At 47.1% G+C, this 23,848-nt stretch overlaps 1 protein-coding gene across 2 annotated transcripts in view; it reads right to left on the bottom strand.

Annotated features, from left to right (window-relative positions):
- Nucleotides 1–23,848, bottom strand: part of SLC7A7 (solute carrier family 7 member 7) — a 31,285-nt gene that overhangs the window by 638 nt on the left and 6,799 nt on the right. For both annotated transcript variants that reach the window (XM_068963534.1, XM_068963528.1), the window contains exons 3-9: nucleotides 5,093–5,218; nucleotides 3,630–3,774; nucleotides 2,089–2,212; nucleotides 1,736–1,839; nucleotides 1,371–1,467; nucleotides 488–637; nucleotides 100–283 (exon numbers count right to left, since the gene is read on the bottom strand). In XM_068963534.1, the coding sequence (XP_068819635.1) occupies nucleotides 100–283; nucleotides 488–637; nucleotides 1,371–1,467; nucleotides 1,736–1,839; nucleotides 2,089–2,212; nucleotides 3,630–3,774; nucleotides 5,093–5,218 (930 nt within the window). The remainder of the gene's footprint in view (nucleotides 1–99; nucleotides 284–487; nucleotides 638–1,370; nucleotides 1,468–1,735; nucleotides 1,840–2,088; nucleotides 2,213–3,629; nucleotides 3,775–5,092; nucleotides 5,219–23,848) is intronic.

Consider the following 23,848-nt stretch of genomic DNA (forward strand, 5'->3'; position numbering starts at 1 on the left):
GAGGTGGCTTGGGAGATTAAGAGTTGCAGAAGAAGAAAACAAAAAAAACCAGCCCTAAGCTGTACAATGGCTGAGCTGACTTGAGGATCCAAGGCTTACCCACAATCCTGCGGAGGCAAAGAGGTCGTTTGTGTTCTGGCACTCTGATGATGAAGAAGTAAAAGGGCAAGCCTGAGAGAGCAATGCCAATGCCGATGAGAGAGTTGACGGTATCACTGTAGAGTGGAACAGCCACCAGGAAGATGGTGCAGAGGCAGAAGACAATGGGGAAGAACAGGCTGAGCTAAGGGCCCAGAAGAAACAATTGGAGGTTAAACAGGCCAGGGTGGACAGCCACGATAACCCCCCACTTCTGCAGAGCAGAGTGCTGAGCCTTCCTGTGCCCTTCATTTCAGTGAGTACCACCCACAGTTCTGGGCCAAGGTTTCTGAGAAGGTATCAGAATCCCTGGAGCAGGTACAGCAAAGGTGGGATGGGGAGGAGCTACCTTGAGAGGACGAGGCCTATTGGGCTCCTTCCAGCGCAGATAAAGCTGACCCATGATAGAGAGCCCCACGAAGAACCAGTAGCTGAAGCTGTAGTAGTTAATGAGCTGAAAGATGTCCTCCACACACAAGTAGATCAACGCCATGAGACCCTGTAGGCACAAGCCCGCGTCAGCTCCTGTCAGCCTCTGTCACGCAAAGCAGTTTCCAGTCCCCTTTATCCCATAGATCCACCCCCCTTGTTAAGTCCTCAGTTTCTCCAACTGTCCTTTTCTGTTCCCACCCCATTTGCCACTTTAACTTCATTCATTTCCTATCAAGTCAGTAGCCTTTTTCAGCCCGTTCTTCAAATCCTTGCCAGCTTAATCCTCTGTACAGCACACTCGAAACAGTTCCTCAAATAGCTTTTGCCCCAGAACCTCTCCAGAATGGCTCCAACCTACACTTCCAGCTTTTACCTTCTACTACCCAACTCCACACCTCCAGACTGCTGATGCCATTTGTCTAACCTAAAGCCCATCGATATTTGCAACCCTAAACTTGAAGACCCATTTCAAATTCTCCAAAGTCTTTCACTTCTACCCCTACAAAAATGACCATTGCTCCCCATAAACACTACATCTTTATCTGCCACAGCAGTCATTACAATGTATTCCATGACCATTATGCCTCACCCTAGACGAGGAGGCCACCATTCCTTAGAGAAGATGGATTCTCTTCAGAACCACCACAGCAGTTAGCACAGGGCCTTGCCCGTGGTGAATGGTCCACTAATAGTTTTTCTGTTAGAATATTTAGAGCTTCTTGGAAGCCAGAACAGTTGTATCTACTGTTACTAAAGTTTCTCCATTACCTGGCTTTCAGCCCAATCTTGAGATCACTTACATTGAAGAGAAGAGCTGGCACCGGTGTGAACCGCTTCACATGAATCATGCAGATGGTATCAGGGAGATGGCCTTCTCTTGAGCCCACAAAGAAAAGCCTATTTGGGGTACGATAGGAGAGGCTGAAAACCATGAGGGACATGGGTATGGCCAGGTTCATGTGCCACAAGTCCTTCCCTCCATCAAAAGGGTTTGATTAATTGGAAAGAAGTTGAATACCAAGATGTGTGAGCACTGGAGGCTGCTGATGGGAATGAGGCCAAAGGGTTGACTACCATTTGGGGAGCATGGTGACTCAAGTGGGTCCTGGAAGTCTGGCCCTGCCGTAGCTCTTCACAATACTCCTTAGTAAAAGAAGACTCATACCTAGACGCAGCCAGGATGGAGGCATTGAGGCCACCGAAGCAGGATAATGCAACCGCAAATGGAATGGTCCAATTGAATATGCCAAAAATCTGGTCTGCAAAAGTCTAAGGGGAAGAAATGGAGAGGAGTCATTAGCAGGACCCAACAGAGATGGAAGGCAAGGACAAGCATGCCCCCTGGTCCCTCTGCTGGCAACCCAGCCCTTCTTACAGAGCATGGCTAACGGGACCTGACAAGCCCAGTGCCCTAAGCATACTCCAAGGACTGCCGGATTTCTGGGACTCTGAGGAGCGACATCATACCCCAAAGCCCACAGACACACCCTCACCCTTCTGCTAGTGAAAATCCTTTACCACAGCAACAGCATCGCTTGCCAGGATGTCCCTCATGTTGAGCACAGTGTAATAGGCCACATTGGTCAAGATGTACATGATGGTGACAATGGGCATGGAAATGCCAATGGAGAGGGGCAGATTCCTGCAGCCAAACACAACAGTGGATCCATTAGTCCCAGTCTCATCCCCATTGTCCTGTGATTCTTAGACTGCCCGCACCAATCCAGGGCCGGGGCCTCTAAGGCATTCACCCAGTGCTTTTGCCTTGAAGTTGGAGAGTGGCTTATACTCAAGAACTAAAGAGCGTCAGGTGGAAGAGTATCACATTCAGAGAAAGGCCTACATACAAAAGGGAAAGGATTAACAAATAACCATGTCACAGTGTGATAATAGCATGGGAAGGTTTTGTTTTACTCAAGGTTTCTTAGCATCAGGCTTCCTTCCCCAAGATTATCAACACTGGAAAATTTGTCTTAAGGTTAAATAGAAAATAAATTATGGAGGGAAATTGTGAAATCTAATCTCTCTAGAGAGTAAGACAGGCCCTCAGTAAGAACAATATGTATACCTGAACAAGCAATCAGAAATGCCCACCCCACTCCCTTAGTTAGAGAACCTTGAGTGCTACCCTAACCCTTGGCCAAGAGAAAGACTTAAAGACAGCTCATAGTCCCTCTGGCCAAAAATAAGCCATGATCTTTATAAATGTTATTTGCAGTGAGACTTGGAGCAGGGTGGGGGTAGAGAGGGGCAAATATTCAAGTCATTCAGCTTCTGTCCAGTAGGTGGAAGCACCACCCAGGCCTCCCATCAGCTATTGTCTGCTCCCAGGGTTGCAACACTAGATGTTTATCAAGAATACTCTTGTTTTTCAAAGCCAAGAGGAGTTTATTATTATTTTGACTTAAAAATTTCAGAAACCTCATTTCCTGGCAAATCTTAGTTCCTAGAGTCACTGAATTTTAGAGCCAGGAAAGGCTCTGAAGTCATATAGTTCAACCCCCTCAATTATAGATAGGGAGCAGGCAGAGATGGCAGTGAATTCCCTCAAGGTCACCCAGCGAATCAGTGGAGAGACAAGTCCAGGCCCTCTGACTCCCTGGGCAGTGCTTTTCACTCTCCGTGACTACAGGACAATTCAATGGTGTCCTGAAACAAACAATACCACTAAGTCACTTAGGAATTTGAGAAACATGGGATCAGAAGGAAAAGGTTTCTGGTACTCTGTGACCTAAAGTTATAGGAATAAGGGTAAGTGAAAATCTATCAAGGAAAGTCAATTTTTTTAATTTAAAAAAAACAAGCACATGATACACCCTACTTTGATTAATGCAGAAATGCCCAAATAAATGTGAAAAGCCCTGTAAAAATTTTTTTTTAGTACAAGAAAGTTCACCTCTTAGCCCTGTTACTGTGATCATGGACCAGTTACTTGTCCAGCCTCAGCCCTGTCAAAATGATGCAGACAAAACTGACCAGGTGTATGCCATCAGCACATAGTAGGGGTTCAGTAAATGACAGCTGCCATCGCTATGGAAAGTTGATAGTGAAGTGCCTACCTCTCAGGGTTCTGGATCTCTTCAGTGACATAGTTGAGGGTGTCCCAGCCAGAATAGGAGAACAGAGCCGAGTACAGTGCCAGGGCAATGTCACCCGCTGAAAATGATGAACCCTCAAAGGAATTTTCAAAGTGAGTCGAGGCTCCTGAAACCCAGAGAACACAGCAAGGCAGAAGGATTAGTGGCCTGTACCCCAACTACAAGGTGACTCAGTAAGGGAGAGGAGGAATACAATAATAGAATGCCTGTGGTTTCGAACACCTTAGCAGTAAGGGTACCAGTGAAGGGATGGGGAGCAGAAGAGAGACACCGACAGAAATGGGCCAGAGTGCAGGGATCAGCTGCTGCTGTTGCTAAGTCGCTTCAGTCGTGTCCACCTCTGTGCGACCCCATAGACAGCAGCCCACAAGGCTCCCCCGTCCCTGGGATTCTCCAGGCAAGAACACGAATGGGTTGCCATTTCCTTCTCCAATGCATCAAAGTGAAAGTGAAGTCGCTCAGTCGTGTCCAACTCTGTGTGACCCCATGGACAGCAGCCCACCAAGCTCCTCTGTCCCTGAGATTCTCCAGACAAGAATACTGGAGTGGGTTGCCATTTCCTTCTCCAAGCACCCGGATCCTAACAGGAAGGACCCTGGTGAATTTCTAGGGAAAAGAACAACAGAGCACGAGGGCTAGAGAACAGGAGTGATGCAGTTCTGTCTGCTCCCCTCCTAACACCACACAGCTGACACGGAGTGGAGGAAGGGCAGGGTTCAGTGTGCCCAGTCAACAGAGTAGTTACAGGCGTTCACACCTGGAAACCAGGAGAGGAGTGAGTACCACAGGTTCATTTCTGCCCATGCCCACTCCCAGGGGGAGAACAGTCAATGCCACAGCACTGGGCTCGACAATCTGCAAAAGCTGGCTCAAGATCAACCTCCCCTGAGAGGCAGCATGCATAGACACAACAGGACAGGTTTTGGGGTCAGTCTGCCTGGTACAGATTTCAGCTCCATGATTTAAGCTGGGGCTTCCCTGGTAGCTCAGATAGTAAAGAATCCCCCTGCAGTACAAGAGACCCAGGTTCAATTCCTGGGTCAGGAAGATCCCTTGGAGAAGGAAATGGCAACCCACTCCAGTATTATTGCCTGGAGAATCCCATGGACAGAGGAACCCGTTGGGCTACAATCCATAGGGTCACAAAGAGTTAGACACGACTGAGGACCCAGCATGCACAACTAGGGACTTTAGAGAATTCCTTGGCTGTCCAATTGTTAGGACTCTGAGGCTTCCATTGCAGAGGGCACAGGTTCAATCCCTGGTGGAGGAACTAAGATCCCGCAAGCACTGGGGCATGGCCTAAATAAAAGGGAATAATAACAGTACCTATTAAGTGAAATCATGCACAAAGGCTACATAGAAGAGTACAGCTCATGGAAAATGCTTAACAAACGTGAGTTGCTGCTACTATTACTTCTTACCCTGGCCAAGTCTAACAATGCCTGCGATGATGATGGCAATCAGTGCCAATACTTTAGCATAGGTGAAAACATCTTGCACCAGGGTTCCCCACTTGACATAGGCACAGTTAATGAAGGTTAAGAGACCTGAAAGAAAAACAAAGCTGATTGGTGACTGACCCTACCATCCAGAGGGCCTTAGACCCCCCTCCACCCCCCCGCAAGCAATGTTTCTAGTACCCATCACCAAAACAGACCCTTTGGCCAAAGACAGAGGTGTCTGGGCTCTGACCTGCTCTGCACTAGAAACCTCTGCCCAGAATTTCCTCACCATTATCATTCAAAGGCACTTGCTGAGCACATGGGTGCACAGCAATACACATACACACACTCAGCACTTAATATAAGAGATACAAAGTGACTGGATCTGCTTACACACAAATGTGCTCACAGCAATAGGAGGCAACTGGCGGCAGAACAGGATTAGTGATGTGTTCTGGCTGTTGGCTCTGAAAAGTCACAGTCTCTCCCCATCTCCAGCCCCATAGCCCCTTATGTGGGCCCAGGAATAAACAGTCTCATGCTGTGGATCACTGTTAACCTTGATGAGCCCTGCTGTAACTTATCCAGTGTCTGGCCCAGCAGGTCAGGATTTGTGACCAGGATTAGGCTGGAGGCCAGACTTCCTGCCTCTGCTGGCCTGTTCAGCTGCTTGTTTTCATACTTGGAAAGATTCTTGAAACAGGTTCCTATACAAAGGGAACGGGGCATTTTTCCTGACTGGACAATGCAAAAGTCAGAGCCATGGCCGTTCCTCAAGTCCTGCCACCCTGGGGTAGAGGCAAACTCTACCTGGAAGAGCTCCAGCGAAGTTCATGGACTGCCCTTAGAGCCAGGGTTCTTACCCTAGGGCTTCCACAGGGCCTGAAATCCTCTGTAAAGTGTTATGTTTACGTGTCCAAAGTATATGCATTTTTCTAAGAAAAAGGGTCCATAACTTCCATCAGAATATCAGAGAAATCCACTATCCCTCTCCCACAAAAAAAAAAAAAAAAAAAACACGTATAATCCGCTACTTCAATAGAAGAAAGAGCGCGGAAGCCCAAACAGGCTGTGAGGTCGACCAGTAGCCCGAGGATGCGCCAGGGGTTGGTGGGGGAGGGGGGAGAAAATAAAAAGAAATAATTCTGAAATTCAGCAGAATGTCCCTCAACCCACACCCCCCAACCTCTTAAACAAGCAGGCAGGCACATACCCCGTAGCTTTCCTGCTGCAGTACAACAGAGCTCGGCACTGCTCCCTCCTTCCCAGCTCAGCAACTGGGGCACCAGGAGGAGGGCTGCCTTCCCAGAGAGAAAGCACTGCACCTGCCTGCTTCTGGCCCCCAGCTCAGCCCCAGAGACTCCCTGCCTCCATTCTGCTGGGTGTGGCCCTTAGGATTCCCACCCATCCTGGTTTTTTGTGTCCTGGTCTCAACATACTCTGGCCCAGGACTACTTCCTCCTGAGGGGCAGGAAAGAGCAACCATGCTGTCTCACCTTCTGTCTCCCCCTCCCTCAGTGCCCAAGTCTCTTCCTGTTCTTCCAGAAAGGGGGCTTTCCTGTCCCAAACAAACATTAGGCCTTTCTGCCTAATAAACAAGACAATGAACAACCAAACCTTATCACAGGGCTGGGCAAAAATGCACCCATAACTCCAGGCCAGTGCAGTGTTAAGTTAATAATTAAAGACACGAGTGTGTAGTCGCCACAAGCACCCCCACAAAATGGCCAAATCTTTCAGATCTGCTGATCCTCCTCAACCAGTCACTCATCCTTCACTCCCCACTGGCTTCTGCCTCCAGCCATTCAGCAGCCCTCCTGCCACTTCTCCGCATCCTGTGCCTCCACCCCTTACCCTCAGGCTCTGCTGCTGACACACAAATATAACTTAAGCCAGGCTGGATTAGAAACACCAGGACAACTGGAGCTGCCTCATTCACAAAGGACAGGATCCCATAATTATAATGCACAGTTAGGAACTTCCCCGGTGGTCGAGAGGTTAACAATCTGCCTCCGGATTTGATCCCTGGTTGGGCAACTAAGATCCCACATGCCTCAGGGCATTAAGTCCGAGCACCATAACTAGAGAGAAGCCCCCACACAACAATGAAGACCCAAAGCAGACAGCATTTTTTTAATTTTAAAAAAAAAATCATGGTTAGCCCTCAGCATCAATGGGCGGGAGGCTTAAGGGATTGGCTCTAGCTCTGAGTCAGTCTGTAGCCACGTTCCACAAGGTTCTGTTCTCAGCTCTGTCCAGGGAGCTGGGACAGGGAAAAGCCGACCCATTACCTTTTACTACAGCAAATTCTGAAAAGAAAATACAGGGGTCGTTTACATTTTAATCCCTACAGCTTCTCTAGTCTACTTCCATATCCATTCCTTTGACCACCAGTGTTTCCTCCTCCCCAACTCCTGAGCCTTTGTTCTCAGCCATGGACCCACCATCACCCCCTGATCTGCTCTCTGTATTGAGCATGGGAGGCTCCGTTTGAATGAAGAAGGGAATCCTCTGGAAAGAGGGCCAGACCTCATCTTCCCCAGCGCTCAGCTGCCTCCAGGGCCTCTTGGCCGTGAGAGCAGGAAACGGGTCCTGCAGGCAGCAGTGCTGACTGAGCTCTTTGTCCCCACCCGCAGCGGATACAGCTGACCGGTGGCCCTGGAGCCCAGCCAAGTGCACTGTTCTTGAAGTGGAGCCTGACCTCCTGCTTCAGAGGCAAGGAAGTGGGTGGGGTAGGGCCTGGGGTTAGGATAATATAAGGACAAGGGCATTTAACCTCAAGGATCAGGGATGCCCTACCCTCCTAGATACAGTTCAGTCTCCACCCAGTGCTGGGCCAAGTCCACAGGAAGATGGCCTGAAAATCACCTCGGACCCTTGACTCAGGTGCACCTCCAATCCTGCTTTGACCCCTGCTTTGGAGGAAGAAGCAACTGTGAAGAAGTCACTCCTGTAATTTCTAAAGAGATGCTCCTCAATGGGCATGAAACCTAGTCTCCATGGACACCTAGAGAAGGAGGCTAGTTCCAGCAATAAGGCCCAGCGTCAATTCTAGAACTAAGAGCAAGGAGAGTACCTGCATGGGCTAATCCAGAACAGAACAACTCAAATGCCAATCAAGAGTAGCTAAATGAATACAATGGAATACTACACAGCAATAAAAATGAATCATCTACAACCACAGACAAAATCTGGAATGCGCTTCACAAACATTAAGTGAACAAGCCAGACACGAGAGGACATACCCTTTGTGTCTATTTACATAAAAACAGGCTAATCTATGCTTCTAGAAATCAGAACAGATTTTCCTTAAAGTGTGCCTGGTGAGCATGGGGGAAGTGACTTGAACACAAGAAAGGTTCAGGGGGCTGCTTTCTACAATCTGAGGACACATCAAGCTGTACACTTATAAAATGCGCACTGTTTCTTCTCTATATACACACTTGGATAAAAAATTAAAATTGAGGTTAGCTTGCTTTTAGCAAATCCATCCAGGTTATTAAAGATCCTCCTTTCTTCCCTTCATATTTTGCTAACCAGTTTTAACAGATGAGCCTAGAATCGGGGCAGGAATCAACCTCAGATTACCAGCGCAGAATGCTCAGAATCCACCTCTTTCTCTTTTTTTGGAAAGCCAGGTTATCACTTGTGGTGGGCATAGTAGTGACCCTGAGAAGCAGAAGAGTCAGCAAAAGACTTCTGATGTGAGAAAGACTTGACTAGCTACTGCTGGCTTTGAGGATGGAAGGGGGTCATGAGCCCAGGAATCTGGGCAGCCCCTAGAAGCTAGAAAAGGTGAGAAAATGGAATCTCCCCTAAAGCCTCTAGAAAGGAACCCAGCAACACTGACACCTTGACGTTAGCCCAGTGGGACCCATTTCAGACTTCTGACCTACTGAACTGTGAAATAATAAATTTGTGTTGTTTTAAACCACTACATTGGTGGCAATTTGCTGCAACAGCAATAGAAAACTAATATATCACTCAATAGCTTCCTTTTTACACCCTATTCTCCAAGATCCTGGAGATGCCTAGTGGTCACTGTCATCACAACTAATTATAAATCCTTTCCATTTGCTTGAAGGGGGTAGTTGTTGTTTAGTCACCAAATCGTGTCTGACTCTTCACGACCCCATGAACAGAAGCACCTCAGGCTTGCCTGTCCCTCACCATCTCCCAGAGTTTGCCCAAGTTCATGCCCATTGTAAGTGGGTAGTTAAAAACATTTAAAGCAATGACATGCTTTATTACTACCTCAACTCTCTTGGTCTTGTTTCTTTGTTGGCCTAGATCTATTGGCTTGTTGGGTTTTTATTGAACCCTTTCCGAGGTGAGCAATTCTTCTGCAGTAAAGTTAGAGAAAAAGTGGGACTGTGGTGTCTCCTTTCTCTCTACCATCTACTATCACAGATCTAGGTGACCCTAGGGCATCCAGCCTTTCTCCTGTTCCTCTGACTCTGAACATTGCTCTCAGAACCTTTTGTTGACCTTAGTCACTTCTTCAGGTCTTAGTTTATTAACCTTCAGGACACTCTCCTCACAGGTCTGGGCCACTCCTATATTTATTTAGTCTTGATTATGTCATCTCTCATTATCTCTTGTATATCTTGTTTCTAAAAATCTAAGGTCATCAAAAATCAGTGAGTTCAACCACATCATCTTCTTCAGATGATTCTCCTATTCTTCCTAAAAAAAGATAATGTCACTATTTTATCAGAGTTTCATTCTGAAGACACCCCTGGTCTTTGTTGTTTTTAAATCCCTGGCTATAAAATTATATAATTCCTTGCCCTGAATTTTCCTGCAATCTCTTTGCCTAAAATTTAGAGTACATTTTGGAGGAAATTTAGCATTTTTTTTTCCTGGGAAGTACCAGCTCTGAGAAGGCATAGTCACTTCCTCACAAGGATTCCACATTTCCCCTGGTTATAGAAAATAACAATAATTAATCTTTATCCTTTATATATTCACACTGAAGTCTTTATGGATTACATACCTTGATGTTTTGGATTTGATTTAAATAATCTAGTGGTGGGTGATGAAAGACTGGGTGGAGCATAGACACTGAGAAACCAGTGGTGACAGTCATTGACCTGGTGTTTGAACCCTGAGAGTTCATCGTATAATTTGCTCTACTTTTGTATGTATGAAAATTTCCACAACAAATCATTTTTTTAATGTAGAGAAGTACTGCTTCTGATAGAAAGCAACTGATTTTAGCCAAAGAAGCTCAGGGAATTGAAGTTTCCATTGCTACCATATTTCCATTTTGTACAAATTTTATGATTTGTACTTAAGAGGAAAGTAAAATATTTATTCTTCTCATCTGATGCTGTGCAGTATACGCCCATAATTACATCATTCCCACTTCTTTTTGCTTTTGTCCTCTTGTTCTCTTTACCACGCTTCTTCCTTTAGGGTGAGGGGTTTACTTCCATGCTCTTTACTAAGGGAAACCTTCAGCAGAAATCCCTGGGTAAAACCCAAGAGCCCTCTAACAGCACCATGTAGTAATTCGTCCCATAGTAAGCAGATGGGGTTAACAGAGGGTAGGCCCCTGGCACCCTTTCTAAGAGATGGGCCGCATATCTGTAATGAGGAAGGAAGAGACTTCTGCTGCTTACTTGTGAGAAGCAGCCCTCCTGTAGGGAGAGAACTGGAAGCAGTAGCAGACAGTACTGTCCACCACATTTGCGGGGAAAGTGAAAAAGGAGAGGGAAAATCCTCTCCACAGGTTTCTGAATCTTGGTCCTGAAATTTCCCTCTCACTGCAATCAATCCCAGAGGGAGCAGGCATCCCTTATTACCGCATATCCTCATACAAGTACCTCTCTTTGATACACTACAGCAATCTCAGCTCTTCTATAGGTCCATCACTTTTGAACAAGGTATGCATCCCAGGTAGCTCAGTGGTAAAGAACCTCCTGCCAATGCAGATGTGGGCTTGATCCCTGGGTCGGGAAGATCCCCTGGAGGAGGAAATGGCAACCCAAGTATTCTTGCCTGAAAAATCCTGTGGACAGAGGAGTCTGGTGGGCTACAATCCATTGAGTCTCAAAGAATTGGATACAACTGAGCATACATGTCTGCTCTTTCACTGTCATATTCTAATCAAATATGAAATTGCTTCTTCCCGCAGTAAAAGTAAAAAGCAAATGTATTTACTAGCCTCACTGAATGCTGATGAGTCCAAAAGCATCACTCCCAGTCTTCTAGCTTCTACAAATGCATTACTGAGCAACTTTTCACCTTTCTTCTTCTTTCCCTATAATATCTCATAGCCTCCAAAATACCCAGATGAATACTTTTATCTGTGTATTTTTCTCCTTTCCTCTAAAATTTCAGTCTAAAGTTTTATTAAATGCACCTCTCCCAATCTCTATGAAATCTGCTCCTCACCAGAGTGTTTCTTTCTGGGTGTCTTAGCATTTACATTTCAGCACTCAGTTCTGTGTTCTTTTTCTTCCACATTCACAGCCTTCAAATGACAGAGATGATGATTCCACCTGCCACTCAGTTTGCTATCTCAAACTTCAAAGTCAGTCATGACACGTCTCACATGTCTTCTGACTGGTGACATTATTCATTCCTCAGCGGTCAACAACAGGATAGCAGTCCCTGAGCTTAACTGGGGTGAGCAAGCTCTTTGTCACATGATCCTCAAGAAAAACCACCCGTCTCTGCTTTAGGCCAGGCTGTGTGTAGTCAGAGTCAACGGCTGCGGAGCAGCCTGGCCCCTTAGATGGAACATTCAGACCTCCAAACACCAGACGCCTCCAGGGTACACTACCACAGCGGGTCCTCAGCAGGGCCAGATGTAAGCTCTCCAAAATAACCTCAGATCTGCTGCCTTAAGCCAGACATTTCAAGTGTTCCCCCCCTTTCTCTACTACGGCTTGCTTTTTGTTTTGTTTTCTGGTTGTGCCACATGGCTTGCGGGATTCTTAGTTTCCCAACCAGGGATTAAACCCAGGGCCATGGCGGTGGAAGCACCACGTCCTAACCCCCAGACCACCAGGGAAGTCCCACCACTGCTTGTTTTGGTTTTTGTTGTTTGATGGTGGTTTACGACTCTCTCTGCATCTCAAAAATCCCTTTTTCTTCTTAGCTTCCTTGATGGGTTATTTCTTCCTTCCAAGGAGCCGCTGTATTGCCCAGATAACAGATGACCCTCAGACTCTTTTACCTTTACAGGCTACAGAAATTTTGCTTACTGTAGCATCATGTGTGACAGCATCTGGCAGGAAGACACACAGAGCATAACCCTGTGGGTCACTCGATCAGATCCCTCCCACTCTGCCTACTGGACTCAGCATTTCAGTCGCCGTGGCTCCACACCGCCCAGATGAAGCAAGCAAACAGGCAGGCTCGCCTATTAAAGCACTCCATCAGCTCCCATCTTGAAGCTAGCGAGTCCTGGTTAACTGGATTCTTACTGGTTTGCTCAGCTAGGTCCAGTTCAGGTTCTAAGAAGCGGGACAGCAAGCCCAAGTCAGCATCAGAATGGCCCAAGGAATGTGAACCTGCAGCTCTGGGCCTCCACCTCTGCAGTTCTCAGAAGGGCTGAGATGGGGCTCCCCTGGGGAAGTCTGGTTATCTGCTTGCCTCCGGCTACCTTAGTTCATCACAAAACAAAATCCTCACATACAGAACTACCCAGATCAAGGCAAGCCCAAACCCTCACTTAGCTCTCCCGGCTCCACACAGGCATCACTTGACAAGCTTTAACAAAGTCCAGTGCTCGGGCCCCGCCCAGGCCAAAGAAGCCAGGCTCTGGGGTGGAGCCCAGGCATCAGTATATTTTTAAAGCTCCCCAGGTGATTCTAAAGCTGCCAGTTGAGAACCTCTCTTCCCAAGGCCCCAGTTAGTTCTCCTCAGCAGCAACTTTCTGCTTCCTCAAGCCTTGTCCTCCAAGTCTACTCCCATTCTTCTACCCAGTGGTTCAGAGTTATTTGATTGACAAAGAAGAGAGGGAGAGGAAGGGGCCATGAATGTTTTTTAAACCCCCTTGGTGACTCCAATGTTCAGCTGAGATTGGGGCCCAAGCTCCTTTACCAGCCTCCTCTAGGCCATTTCCTTAACCTCTTCTGAGACAGAGAGAAAGAGAACAGGAAAAGAGATTAAGGTGAACCCCTGAAAAGCCCTGGGGCTCAGGCCAGCACAGAGCCCCACCGCCCTCCCTGCTGGTGACGGGTCTGTTCCAAGGTCCATGGTGACCCCCTCCCAGAACGACTAGTCCCTGTGTTGCTGTCAATGTGGAACATGAAATGTAAGCTTCCTCGCCCCTAATCCACAATGGAAAACCCCTCTGGGAGAGGCAACCAGCTTCCAAGCAGAAAGTTCAAAGGGCAATAGGCAGCTGGGGGCCCAGCGTCACTGTTCCACCTCATTAGCCGCAAGGACATGAAGTCAGTGGTTCTGGTACCAGAAGAAGCTGCCCAAGGGCAGGGGCCAAAGCTCTCAGAGATCTGAGGTCCTCCGGAGTCCATGAGCAGCTCAAGCAGCTGCCCTCCCCTCAGCCCACAGCAGCCATCGGCACCACCAGCACCCTGAGAGCCAAGAGCAGACAATGCCCTTCTCTGCCAAGATGAACATGGAGCCGGACCTTCTGTTCATTCCTCCAGCCGACATTCGCTGAAAAGCGCCTGCTGCTGCTAAGTCGCTTTAGTCGTGTCCAACTCTTTGGGACTCCATGGACTGTAGTCCACCAGGCTCGTCTGTCCATGGGATTCTCCAGGCAAGAATACTCGAGTGGGTTGCCATGCCCTCCTCCAGGTGATTTTCCCAACCCAGGGATCGAACCCACATCTCTTACGTCTCCTGCGTTTACCACTAGCACCACCTGGGAATCAACTATATGCACACATATAACCCTTTCCTCTTGAGAAAAGCACTTACTACATACAAATCACAAGGGTCAAGGATCAGGAACACCAAGACTATCTGACACTAAAGAGCAGTCTGTTCACAGCTCCCCTCCAGCCCCACATGTGTGCTGCTAGCCGACTGGTACGGAACACACAGGAGATAAACCATCCCATTACCCAAAGGCAAAGATCTAGACCAAAAAAACTGGGTCACAGGGAGGGTGAGTGTAGGCAAGACAGGAGCAGAAGCATCCAGGGCCGCTAACAGTGGGCCAAAGCAGGGAGTTCCCTGGGGGTCTAGTGGTTAGGAATCAGGCTTTCACTGCCCTGGCCCGGGTTCAATCCCTGGTTGGGGAACTCCCAAAAGCCAGACGTCAAAATAAATAAATAAACAATGGACCAAAGCACATTGGCTCCAAAGAAAGGGCAGTCAGTCAGGGCAGTCAGTCAGCTGGGTTTCTGGACACCTAGTCCTAACAACGCCACCTTCACCTTCCCCGCAAAGAGGAAGAGGAGTCTCAGCCATCCCTGCTGATCTCGAAGCTACTTAAGATTAAAACTGCTTTTAATCATCTAAAGACAGAATACAGAAAGTCAAGGTTTTAGAAATTAACAAGATGTATATGACTGTGAGTATAACTTGCAGCAATAGATACCATTTTTGGCTGACAATTATGTCACTCACATTCTTTCGTGTGTGTATGTATGTGAGTTGATCAGTCGTGTCCAACTCTTTGCGACCCCATGGACTGTAGCTCACCAGGCTCCCCTGTCGATGGGATTTCCCAAGCAAGAACACTGGAGTGGGCTGCTTCTCCAAGGGATCTTCCTGACCCAAGGATCAAACCCAGGTCTCCTGTATTGTGGGCAGATTCTTTACTGTCTGAGCCACCAAGGAATCCCAACACTGTTGCATACATTATCTAATTTAATCAAACAGAGTAGGTTTATTATCTTCATCTTACAATTGAGGGAACTGAGGCTACTCACTGGCCAGCTCCAAGACTTGTACACGTTGCACTATACCATATGCTCTATTTGCATGCAAGGATGTGGGCCAGGGAGTGGGACTATTGCCCTCTGGGGTATCAGGGCTTCTGGCTGCAAAGAACTGAAGCAATCCTCAAAGAGCTCCTAGAAGCCAGAGTAATTAGTTTCAAGAGGGGCCAAATGCATACCCCTCTGGCTGGGAAAAGTAACCATTTATAGCACTCTGGACAGGACAGCAAGGTTCCTTCAGAACTCAGAATTCATGCACTCATCCATTCATCCCCCCATGGATCCACCCATCCAACAAGCATGTGTTGAGCCTGAACCCACCGTACTCCAGACTCTGTGCAGACTCTGTGTTTAAGACCCAGTGCCCTGGGACTTCCCTGGCGGTCCAATGGCTAGGACTCCACGCTCCAATGCAGAGGGCCTTGGTTCGATCCCTGGTTGGGGAACTAGATCCCACATGCCCTATGTAACTAAGAGTTTGCATGCGCAGCTAAAGATCCCACATGCTACAGCGAAGACTGAAGATTTCACATGGTTCAACTAAGACCTGGCACAGCCACGTAAATAAGTTTTCTAAATATTAAAAATAAAAACCGTCTCCAGCCTTCCCAGAAAAGTGAACATGAACAATTGCAAGAATCAGGTGCTGTGAAAGTCACTGAGAGGCAACCCATCCATTCTGGGGCAGCAAAGTGGGTTCAGTCAGACACCAGGGCCATTGCTACCTGGACTGAGTGTAGAGGCTATATGCTGGGGTTGAGGGAAGGGAGGCGGAATTCCTGGCAGAGGGGGCACCGTGTAATTACCCTAACAATGAAATCAGCAAAGAGCGGAGTCACCCATGCATACAAACAACTTATTTATGCAATAATCGGTCAATGATTCCAAGATCCACTCGCAATACTAGTTAGTTCATCAGCAGCTTTAAAGGAAGATTATGCCTGTAAAGGAAATACATGCCACCCTGAAAGAAGCAGAATCTTTATTTGCTCTCTCGAAACTGTCACTGATGAAAAGGATGAAAGTATGGTAGAAGTATAGATCATGCTTCTAGAGGTAGAATCCCCTTCTACAGATGAGGAAACCAAGGCTAATAAGTTCAACCTGCCTGATTCCATGGTCTTAACCACCCTGCACCACTACCTCTTAAAGGGGTGAGGGGATGCTCTGCACCATTCAAGGGACAGAGATGCTGACTCTGGGCACCCAAGCATTCCAATGAAGAAGACCTCATTGTAGGCTAATACTTCATCCAAGTTGAGAAATACATCCCCAAACCAACATAAGGCAGGCTTGTCTTTCCCATAAGCTCCTCCCTCAGCCTGAGTCCCTGCCTCTAACAACTGCCCTTCTTGCCTGCAGAGTCCATCTTTTAGAAAGCACACCTACATTCCCTCACCTGCCCTTGTCACCACAATGCAGCTCCATGACTCCACTGAAAAACCTGCCAAAGTGCTCCTTGACTTCCTTCTTCTCAAGTCTAATGCTGTTCTGCTCCTGATCTTACTTAACAGTTCTTCCAAAAAGACTAATTTTGAGTGCAAACCAACCTCTCTTGGGAGCGCTGCCTTTCCTCTGAACGCTTTACATATCTGTCTCTCCCATCAACTGTGAGCTCTGTGCAGGTCGACACTGGGTCACACTTACCCTTGTATCCCCAGGCCCTAACCCAGAACTAGGCATAGAGTAGATACTCAATAAATCTTGCAGGATGAATAAGCCATCTGTCTGAAATCTAACTCTACCCTCATTGCCCTGAAAGTTCCCTCTCTAAAGTCACCAGTTGACTTTAATCACCAGTTGATCTTCATGTTGATAAATTCAACTCCACTTGGCCCTATCTAGCTTGACCTCCTAGCAGATTGGACACTGTCGGCCACTGACTTCTCAAATTGCTCTCCTCTTTGAAGAATTCTAAGAGCATATCCTAAGCCCTTTTCTGTTCCCTTTCTTATTCTCTCCTAGGATGATCTCATCTCCTACTATGATTTCAACTATACATTGATGATTCCCAAAAGTATATCACCAGCCCAACTGTCATGATTCCAGACACATATGAATATCCAACCACCTACTCAGCATCACCAGGCACAATTGATCCCAACAATTTCCAGCAAACCTACTGCTCCTCCAGTGCTCCCCCATAAGTAAATGGCAACACCCTTCACCCAGTTGCCCGAGCCAGATGCCAGATCGAAGTATCTTATCATCATCGACAACCTCTACCTGTATCTAATCGGTATCCAAGTCTTAACCAGTCCCTTCATCCCTAAAACATGACTCCAGTCCAAGCCACCATCATTTCTCACTTCATCATCTCTCATCTCTCTCAAGATCATGGCAACAGCTTCCTAACTGGTCTCCCTGCTTTCCATCCTGCAAAGTCAGAATAATCTTTGTAAAAATCACAAGTTCTAAAATCTAAATCACAAATATCACTCCCCTGCTTTGAAAGCCCAAAGAGGTTTTTCATTGCCTTAGAAGAACCCCACCAAGGGACTTTGCCGGTGGTCCAGTGGTTAAGACTCTGCCTTCTGATGCAAGGGGCACGGGTTCAATCCCTGGGTGGGGAACTAAGGTCCAGGAAAAAAATGTAATTTCTCCCTAACTTTTAGGACTTCCCTGGTGATACAGTGGTTAAGACTTCATTTTCTAATGCAGGTGGTGTGGGTTCAGTCTCTGGTTGGGGAGCTAAGATCCCTCACAGCCTCATGGCCAAAAAACCGAAACATAAAACAGAAGCAGCATTGTAACAAATTCAATAAAGACTTTAAAAAATGCCCCACATCAAAAAAAAAAAAAAAAGAGGCAACTCACCAAACTCCTTAATAAAGCATGTGCTATAGATTGTGTTTTCCAAAGATATCTAGGCAACATCTCCCATCCCACATGTGCTTTTCATACACTGTGATTTTAACACTCTGCCCATCAAGAGATAGGGTCTGTGCCTCTTCTTTGGAAACTGGATTGTATTCTGTGAATGCTTCTACCCACATAGTACTGTAGCAGGAGGGATACCATGCAACTTCAGAGGCTAGGTCATAAAAGGCAAGGCAGCTTCCACTTTGCTTGCTTGGATATTCATTCTTCAAGCCTTCGGTCACAAGTAGAACAGTCTGACTGCACTGAGGCTGTCATTACGGGAGGAAGCTCATCATGGTCCATAAGGAGAGACCACAGGGAAAAGCCGCAACCCAGCTTGAGAAAAAGATGCCCATCTAGTCCCCATCTGCTTCAACATTCCTCTGTTTTACAGCTCCTGCCACCATCTAACTACAATCACATAAGAGCCTGAGCCAGAACTGCCCCCACTTAGCTCTTTCCAAATTCCTGAGAAGAACCATGAAAGAATAAAATGACTGTTTGAAGTCACTTAGTGTTGTGTGATTTGTTACACAGTGATAAAAACAAGAACAGTTTATAAAGACCTGAACAACTTATCTGAAAGACAGTCATCTACCTCTACAAGCCAACTCTCAACATTTCCTACCTCAAACTCAATATCTGAACCCCTGAGACTCCCCTGGTGGTGCAGGGGTTAAGAATCTGCCTGCCAATGCAGGGAACATGGGTTCAGTTCCTGGTCTGGGAAGATCCCACATGCCTCGGGGCAACTAAGCCCATGCACCACGGCAACTGAAGCCCTCACACCGAGAGCCCGTGCTCCACAGGCAGAGAAACCACTGCAATGCAAAGCCTGCACACAGCAATGAAGAACAGTCCCCACTTACAGAAGCTAGAGAGAGCCTGGGTGCAGCAACGAAGACCCAGTGCAGCCAAATATAAATAAATAAAAATCTTTTAAAAGTAAACATATAAAGTGTATTAAAAAAAAAAAAAAGACTCCAAGCTTCTACTGCAGGGGGTGACCAGGTTTGAGCCCCGGTCAAGGAACTAAGCTCCCATATGCCAAGCAGCCAAAACAAAAACAAGAAAACTTGAACCTGAACTCCTTTCATTGTCTCAAAGATGTCCCTTCTTGTCTTCGGGTTTTCATACATCCGTTCTTGCTGCTTGAGATGCTCCTCTTCCCTCTCTACTCTCGGTTAATTCTTCTTCATCTAGGTGCCAGTTTAAACTTCCTTTTAGAGAGTTTTCAAACCCCTAGGCTAGTTTAGTTTTCCTCCTGAATCTCCCTGTGCCTTGAAAATCACAATGCTTAGCGTGATCTACTGTAATCTTGAGTTACCCATCCTGCAAACACAGAAGCACAACACACACTGAAACCTTCATAAAGTCAATGACCAGCGCTGGGAAAATGGCAAGTGTTTCGTGAATATTTGCTGAATGTTCAGTCTCAGCCCCATCTCTTCCCTGAGCTCCCAAAGGGCACATCCACCTCCACCTACCATCCTACAAGTAAATTTCAACTTCAACATGATTCTCTCCTCCCCTTCCCCGTAAGTGATGCCACTACCTACCAGCTGCCCAAACCAGAAACCTCACCTCATCATTGAAAGAAGTATGTATCAGGCTCCTCTCTGTTTCTCTGTTGGGTGTACAGTGGACCATAAGACAGGCTCAGCCCCTGTGGCACAGACTCACAGGCTTGTGGATGTTTTCCTCACCACCTGCCTCTCTTACGCCAGACATTCCAGTAAGAGTTATTGGTTGCACCAGTTATAATCTCTTAATACTCTCCTATCTATCCTGTCCACCTCACCTACTGCTGCCCTAGTTCAGGCTTTTCTAGTTTTGCCTAGATCCCTAAAAGAGCTTCCTAACCCGTGTCTCTGCCTCCAGCCTTGCTCTTATGTCCCACCCCGACTGCATCCCTTCCTCCTTCAAATCCTGGAACAGCTCCTTGTATGCTTTGGAAGAAAATCTAAACCTACTAGGAAGGTTTGGCCTTGTGCACTAACCCCTTACACCCCTTGTGCCCTCACATCCCACAGTCCCCCACACATACCCCACACCCCCACACTTCTTCTCACCTTGTCCCTTAACATTGCCTTTCCCTGGGCCTAGAATTCCTTGCCCCTTCTCCACTTAACAGATATTTACTAAGTACCTAGCAGACATCAGTACACAGCACTGATCAAGGTGCCAGAGACTCAGTAGTAAGCAAAACCGAGTCCTTACTCTCATGATGTTTATACTGTAGAGGGAGAGAGACAATAAGCAAATACATAATCAATGTCAGGTGGTAAGGAGTCTATAGACAAGAGACTTCCCTGGCGGCCCCGTGGTTAAGACTCTGCACTTCCACTGCAGGGGGCACGGGTTCCACCCTTGTTTGAGGGAACTAAGATCTTGCATGGCTCACTGCATGACCAAAAAAAAGCCTCTACAGAGAAAAATAAACCAGCTAGAAGACTGAGAGTAAGCATTTTAGACAAGGCAAGCCTTCAGCAAGGTAATGTTTGTGCAAAGACATGATGGAGTGAGGGAATAAATTCTAAGGGTGTCTGGGGGAAGAGTCTTCCAGGAAAAAGGGAAAAATAAGTACAAAGTCCCTGAAGCAGGTACATTCCAGGCAAACTGGAAGAAACGCAATAAGGTCAGAAGCTGGAGCAGAGAGTGGGGGCAAGAGGTCTGAGGCAAGTTACTTACTGTCAGATGGCATTGGCCTTGCGGGCTGTGGTGAGTGGGTGTTTCATGGGCCCCCTGACTTCTTTCCATCCTTCAGTGTTGAGAGTGGACCTCATCTCCCGCTCCCAGTGCTCATTAGCCCACCCCACCCACTCCCAGCGCTCATCACATACAACTGACTACTTTTGCTCTTCTAGTCCACCGACTGTGAGCTCCCTGCAGGGAGGGCTCTTAACCTTTCAGCTCCATATTTTATAGAACCCACCACATTCAGTAAATTTTCCTCAAATAGTCAAAACTTTCTTTGTTCTGGTTACATGCCCTGCAAACAATTCCCGGATTACAATTAATAGATGGGTTCCCCAGTGACTATAGTATTAGGAAAGGGGTGTCTTGATCATGAACATATGACTTCTGGTCATTAGAAACCATACAGGTATGTTCACCATGTACACTAATAGGCTGACATCACCATGGACACATCAGCCTCTTTCCAGGTAAGTGTGGTGGTGATGGTGTAGTCACTAAGTCATGTCTGACTCTCTGTGACCCCATGGACTGTAGCCCGACAGGCTCCTTTGTCTATGGGATTTTACAGGCAAGAATACAAGAGCAGGTTGACATTTCCTTTTCCAGGGGATCTTCCCAACCCAGAGATCAAACCTGCATCTCCTGCACTGGCAGGGGGATTCTTTACCACTCACTGAGCCACCAGGGAAACCCAGGTAAGCGTGACTTGGTGGGAAAACGACAACTCTGCGTCACAACAAAGGCATGGCTCCTGAAAGGGCATATGAACAGCTCAGCAGAAGCCCCAGACACCCCCCTTCAACCTCATCAGTCATGACTGACTGCCCACCTCCCTGTTTCAGAAGGTAACCCCATCAACCTTCCATCTGTCCCAGCCTGAATCCTTAGCATCATCTCTGAGAGCTCCTATGTCCTCCACAACCAGAATCAGAAATTCTACCTATTTCTTTATCTATTCCTTCATCTCCCTTACAGTGTAGGCCTTCACCACTCTTCAGGTTTCAGCCTCCTAACCTGGTCTCCCTACCTTCTATCCCTCACTTTTTTCAAAAACATTCTCCACAAAGTCAGAGTTCCTCTTCAAAACAACTCTGACTTCATGTCTCCACTTCTTTTTTTTTTTTTTTTAATGTCTCCACTTAAAGTCAAAAATTCTTGCCTGCTCTCAAGATAAAGTCTAACCTGTTTAGGCCCCTGCCGAGCTGGCCCTGAGGCTACATTTCCAGATTCTCCCTTCTCACCCTTCTCCTACCCACATTCCAGCCACATCAACCACCTGGAATTCTTGAACCTGGACTGGTTCTGTGCCTTTTTGCACCCAGCACCTTCACACGCAGTTCCCTCTGTGAGAAATGTCTGAGGAGACAGCTATGTATATATTCAAATTTCAGTGCAGACATCACAGTCCCTGCGCTATCTTCCTAAGCACTCCTCCCACAAGAAGAAAGCCATCTTGTCTGCTCCTAGAGTGTCTCTTTCCTGGCTGCTTGTAAACCTTTTCCTCTCCTTACTTCCAGGTTTTCTCTTGAAGGATTGTTGTTGTTTAGTCACTAAGTTGTATCTGACTCTCTTGCGACCCCATGGACCGTAGCCCGCCAGGCTTCTCTGTCCACGGAGTTTCCCAGGCAAGAATGCTGGAGTGGGTTGCCATTTCCTTCTCCAGGGAATCGTCCGGCTCCAGGGATTGACCTCGGGCCTCCTGCACTTCAGGCAGATTCTTTACCTACGGAGCCACTCCTGAAGGGTTATGGTTAGATAAATGAGATATTACTGCCTAGATGCTATCTGGACAGAATGTCTTAGCATCTGACTTGTACTGTGTGTGTTCAGTTGCTCAGTTGTGTCCAATTCTTTGTGGCCCCATGTACTGTAGCCTGACAGGGTCCTCCATCCATGAGATTCTCCAGGCAATAATACTGGAGTGGGTTGCCATTCCCTACTCCACTGACTTGTACTGAGTGCTCATTAAATAAAAGCTGAAGGAAGAAACTCATGAATCATATGCCCCTAAATTCTTACTTACAATCTCAGTTGCCCTTCTGAACCTTCTTGCAGATCTCCATGTGCCTCTGAAGATTATTAGAGATAGAACAAAGTCCTACAAGCAACCGGGAGAGGGCAATTTTAAACATCACAATCATTAAAACGGTATACTTGAGTCATGATTTTTGATTTTCACTGAATCTCACGTCATACTCCTAGAACCTTGGAAGTAACAAGTCACTACACACAGTTATTGAGCCAGCCTCAAACACAAGTCTGGTATGCTTTTCACTCTATCGGGCTTATCTCAAATATATGCCATAAAACCATGCACAAAGCTCTGTCTTTTATTAACCAGGGAGCTGTCCAGACTAATCATAACTGTGGCTACTTAACATATATTCTGAGGAGGACGCACATGTGTGCCTATGGGTACCTAATGCACAAGAGTTTGAGTACCTCCCTACTCCCAAACTAGAAGCAGCAAATTAAAAAGTCTACTGAAGGCAGGCCCAAGTTCAGAATCAAGGGAAAACAGCTGTCAGAGAAGACACAGATCAAAATCATGAAAGGAGAAAACCTGAGGCCCTGAAGTCAAGCCAGTCCTCTGAGGCCACTGAGGAAGCAAATATTTATCCCCACCCCAGGGGCCTGGAAAGGCCTCAGTCATATAAGCTTTGACATGTACAGCGGGGTGACCCTGAGTCACACACACGAGTCACATTATGCAGGCAAGAATACATAGCGCTGGTTTGAAAGAGATTTCAATCAAGACAGCTAAAGTAGAATTCCAGGGCTTAAAGGAATGCAGCTGTCTTGGAAATCTTACTTAGGTGGAATAATCCTTACCCTACACAACATATGTAACGATATGCCCACGTCTGAGGGGACTCCAAGACCAACAGATCCTAAAATTAGTTTCACTAGTAAGTCATCCTACCAAATCATCTGTTAATGATGCCAGAGAAAACTACAGATCGTATTTAAGACCTCAAGGGAAAATTCCCTTCCTACAACACAGGGCAGTGGCTCTGCCCCTCCCTGAGCAGTGCCAGCATGACACACAGCCCCACACACAGCCCAAGCCCACGCACGGGCACACGCAGCACAGGAGGCGCCCACGGAGCACTGCGGCTCTCTGCACAACTGCCATAGGAGGGGGGCTGGAGAGGGAGCTAAGAGTGAAATGGGGCGGTGGAAAAACTGAAAGGGAAGAGCACACGAGGGTGACAAGAGGCTTGATCCAGCAAGCCGACGCCCACCAGCTACACACTCAGCTGTACCTGACACAAACGCCTGTGCCCCATGGCTGCCCCAAATCAGC

The sequence above is a fragment of the Capricornis sumatraensis genome, chromosome 2 (assembly GCF_032405125.1).
Source record: "Capricornis sumatraensis isolate serow.1 chromosome 2, serow.2, whole genome shotgun sequence".
NCBI lineage: Eukaryota > Metazoa > Chordata > Mammalia > Artiodactyla > Bovidae > Capricornis > Capricornis sumatraensis.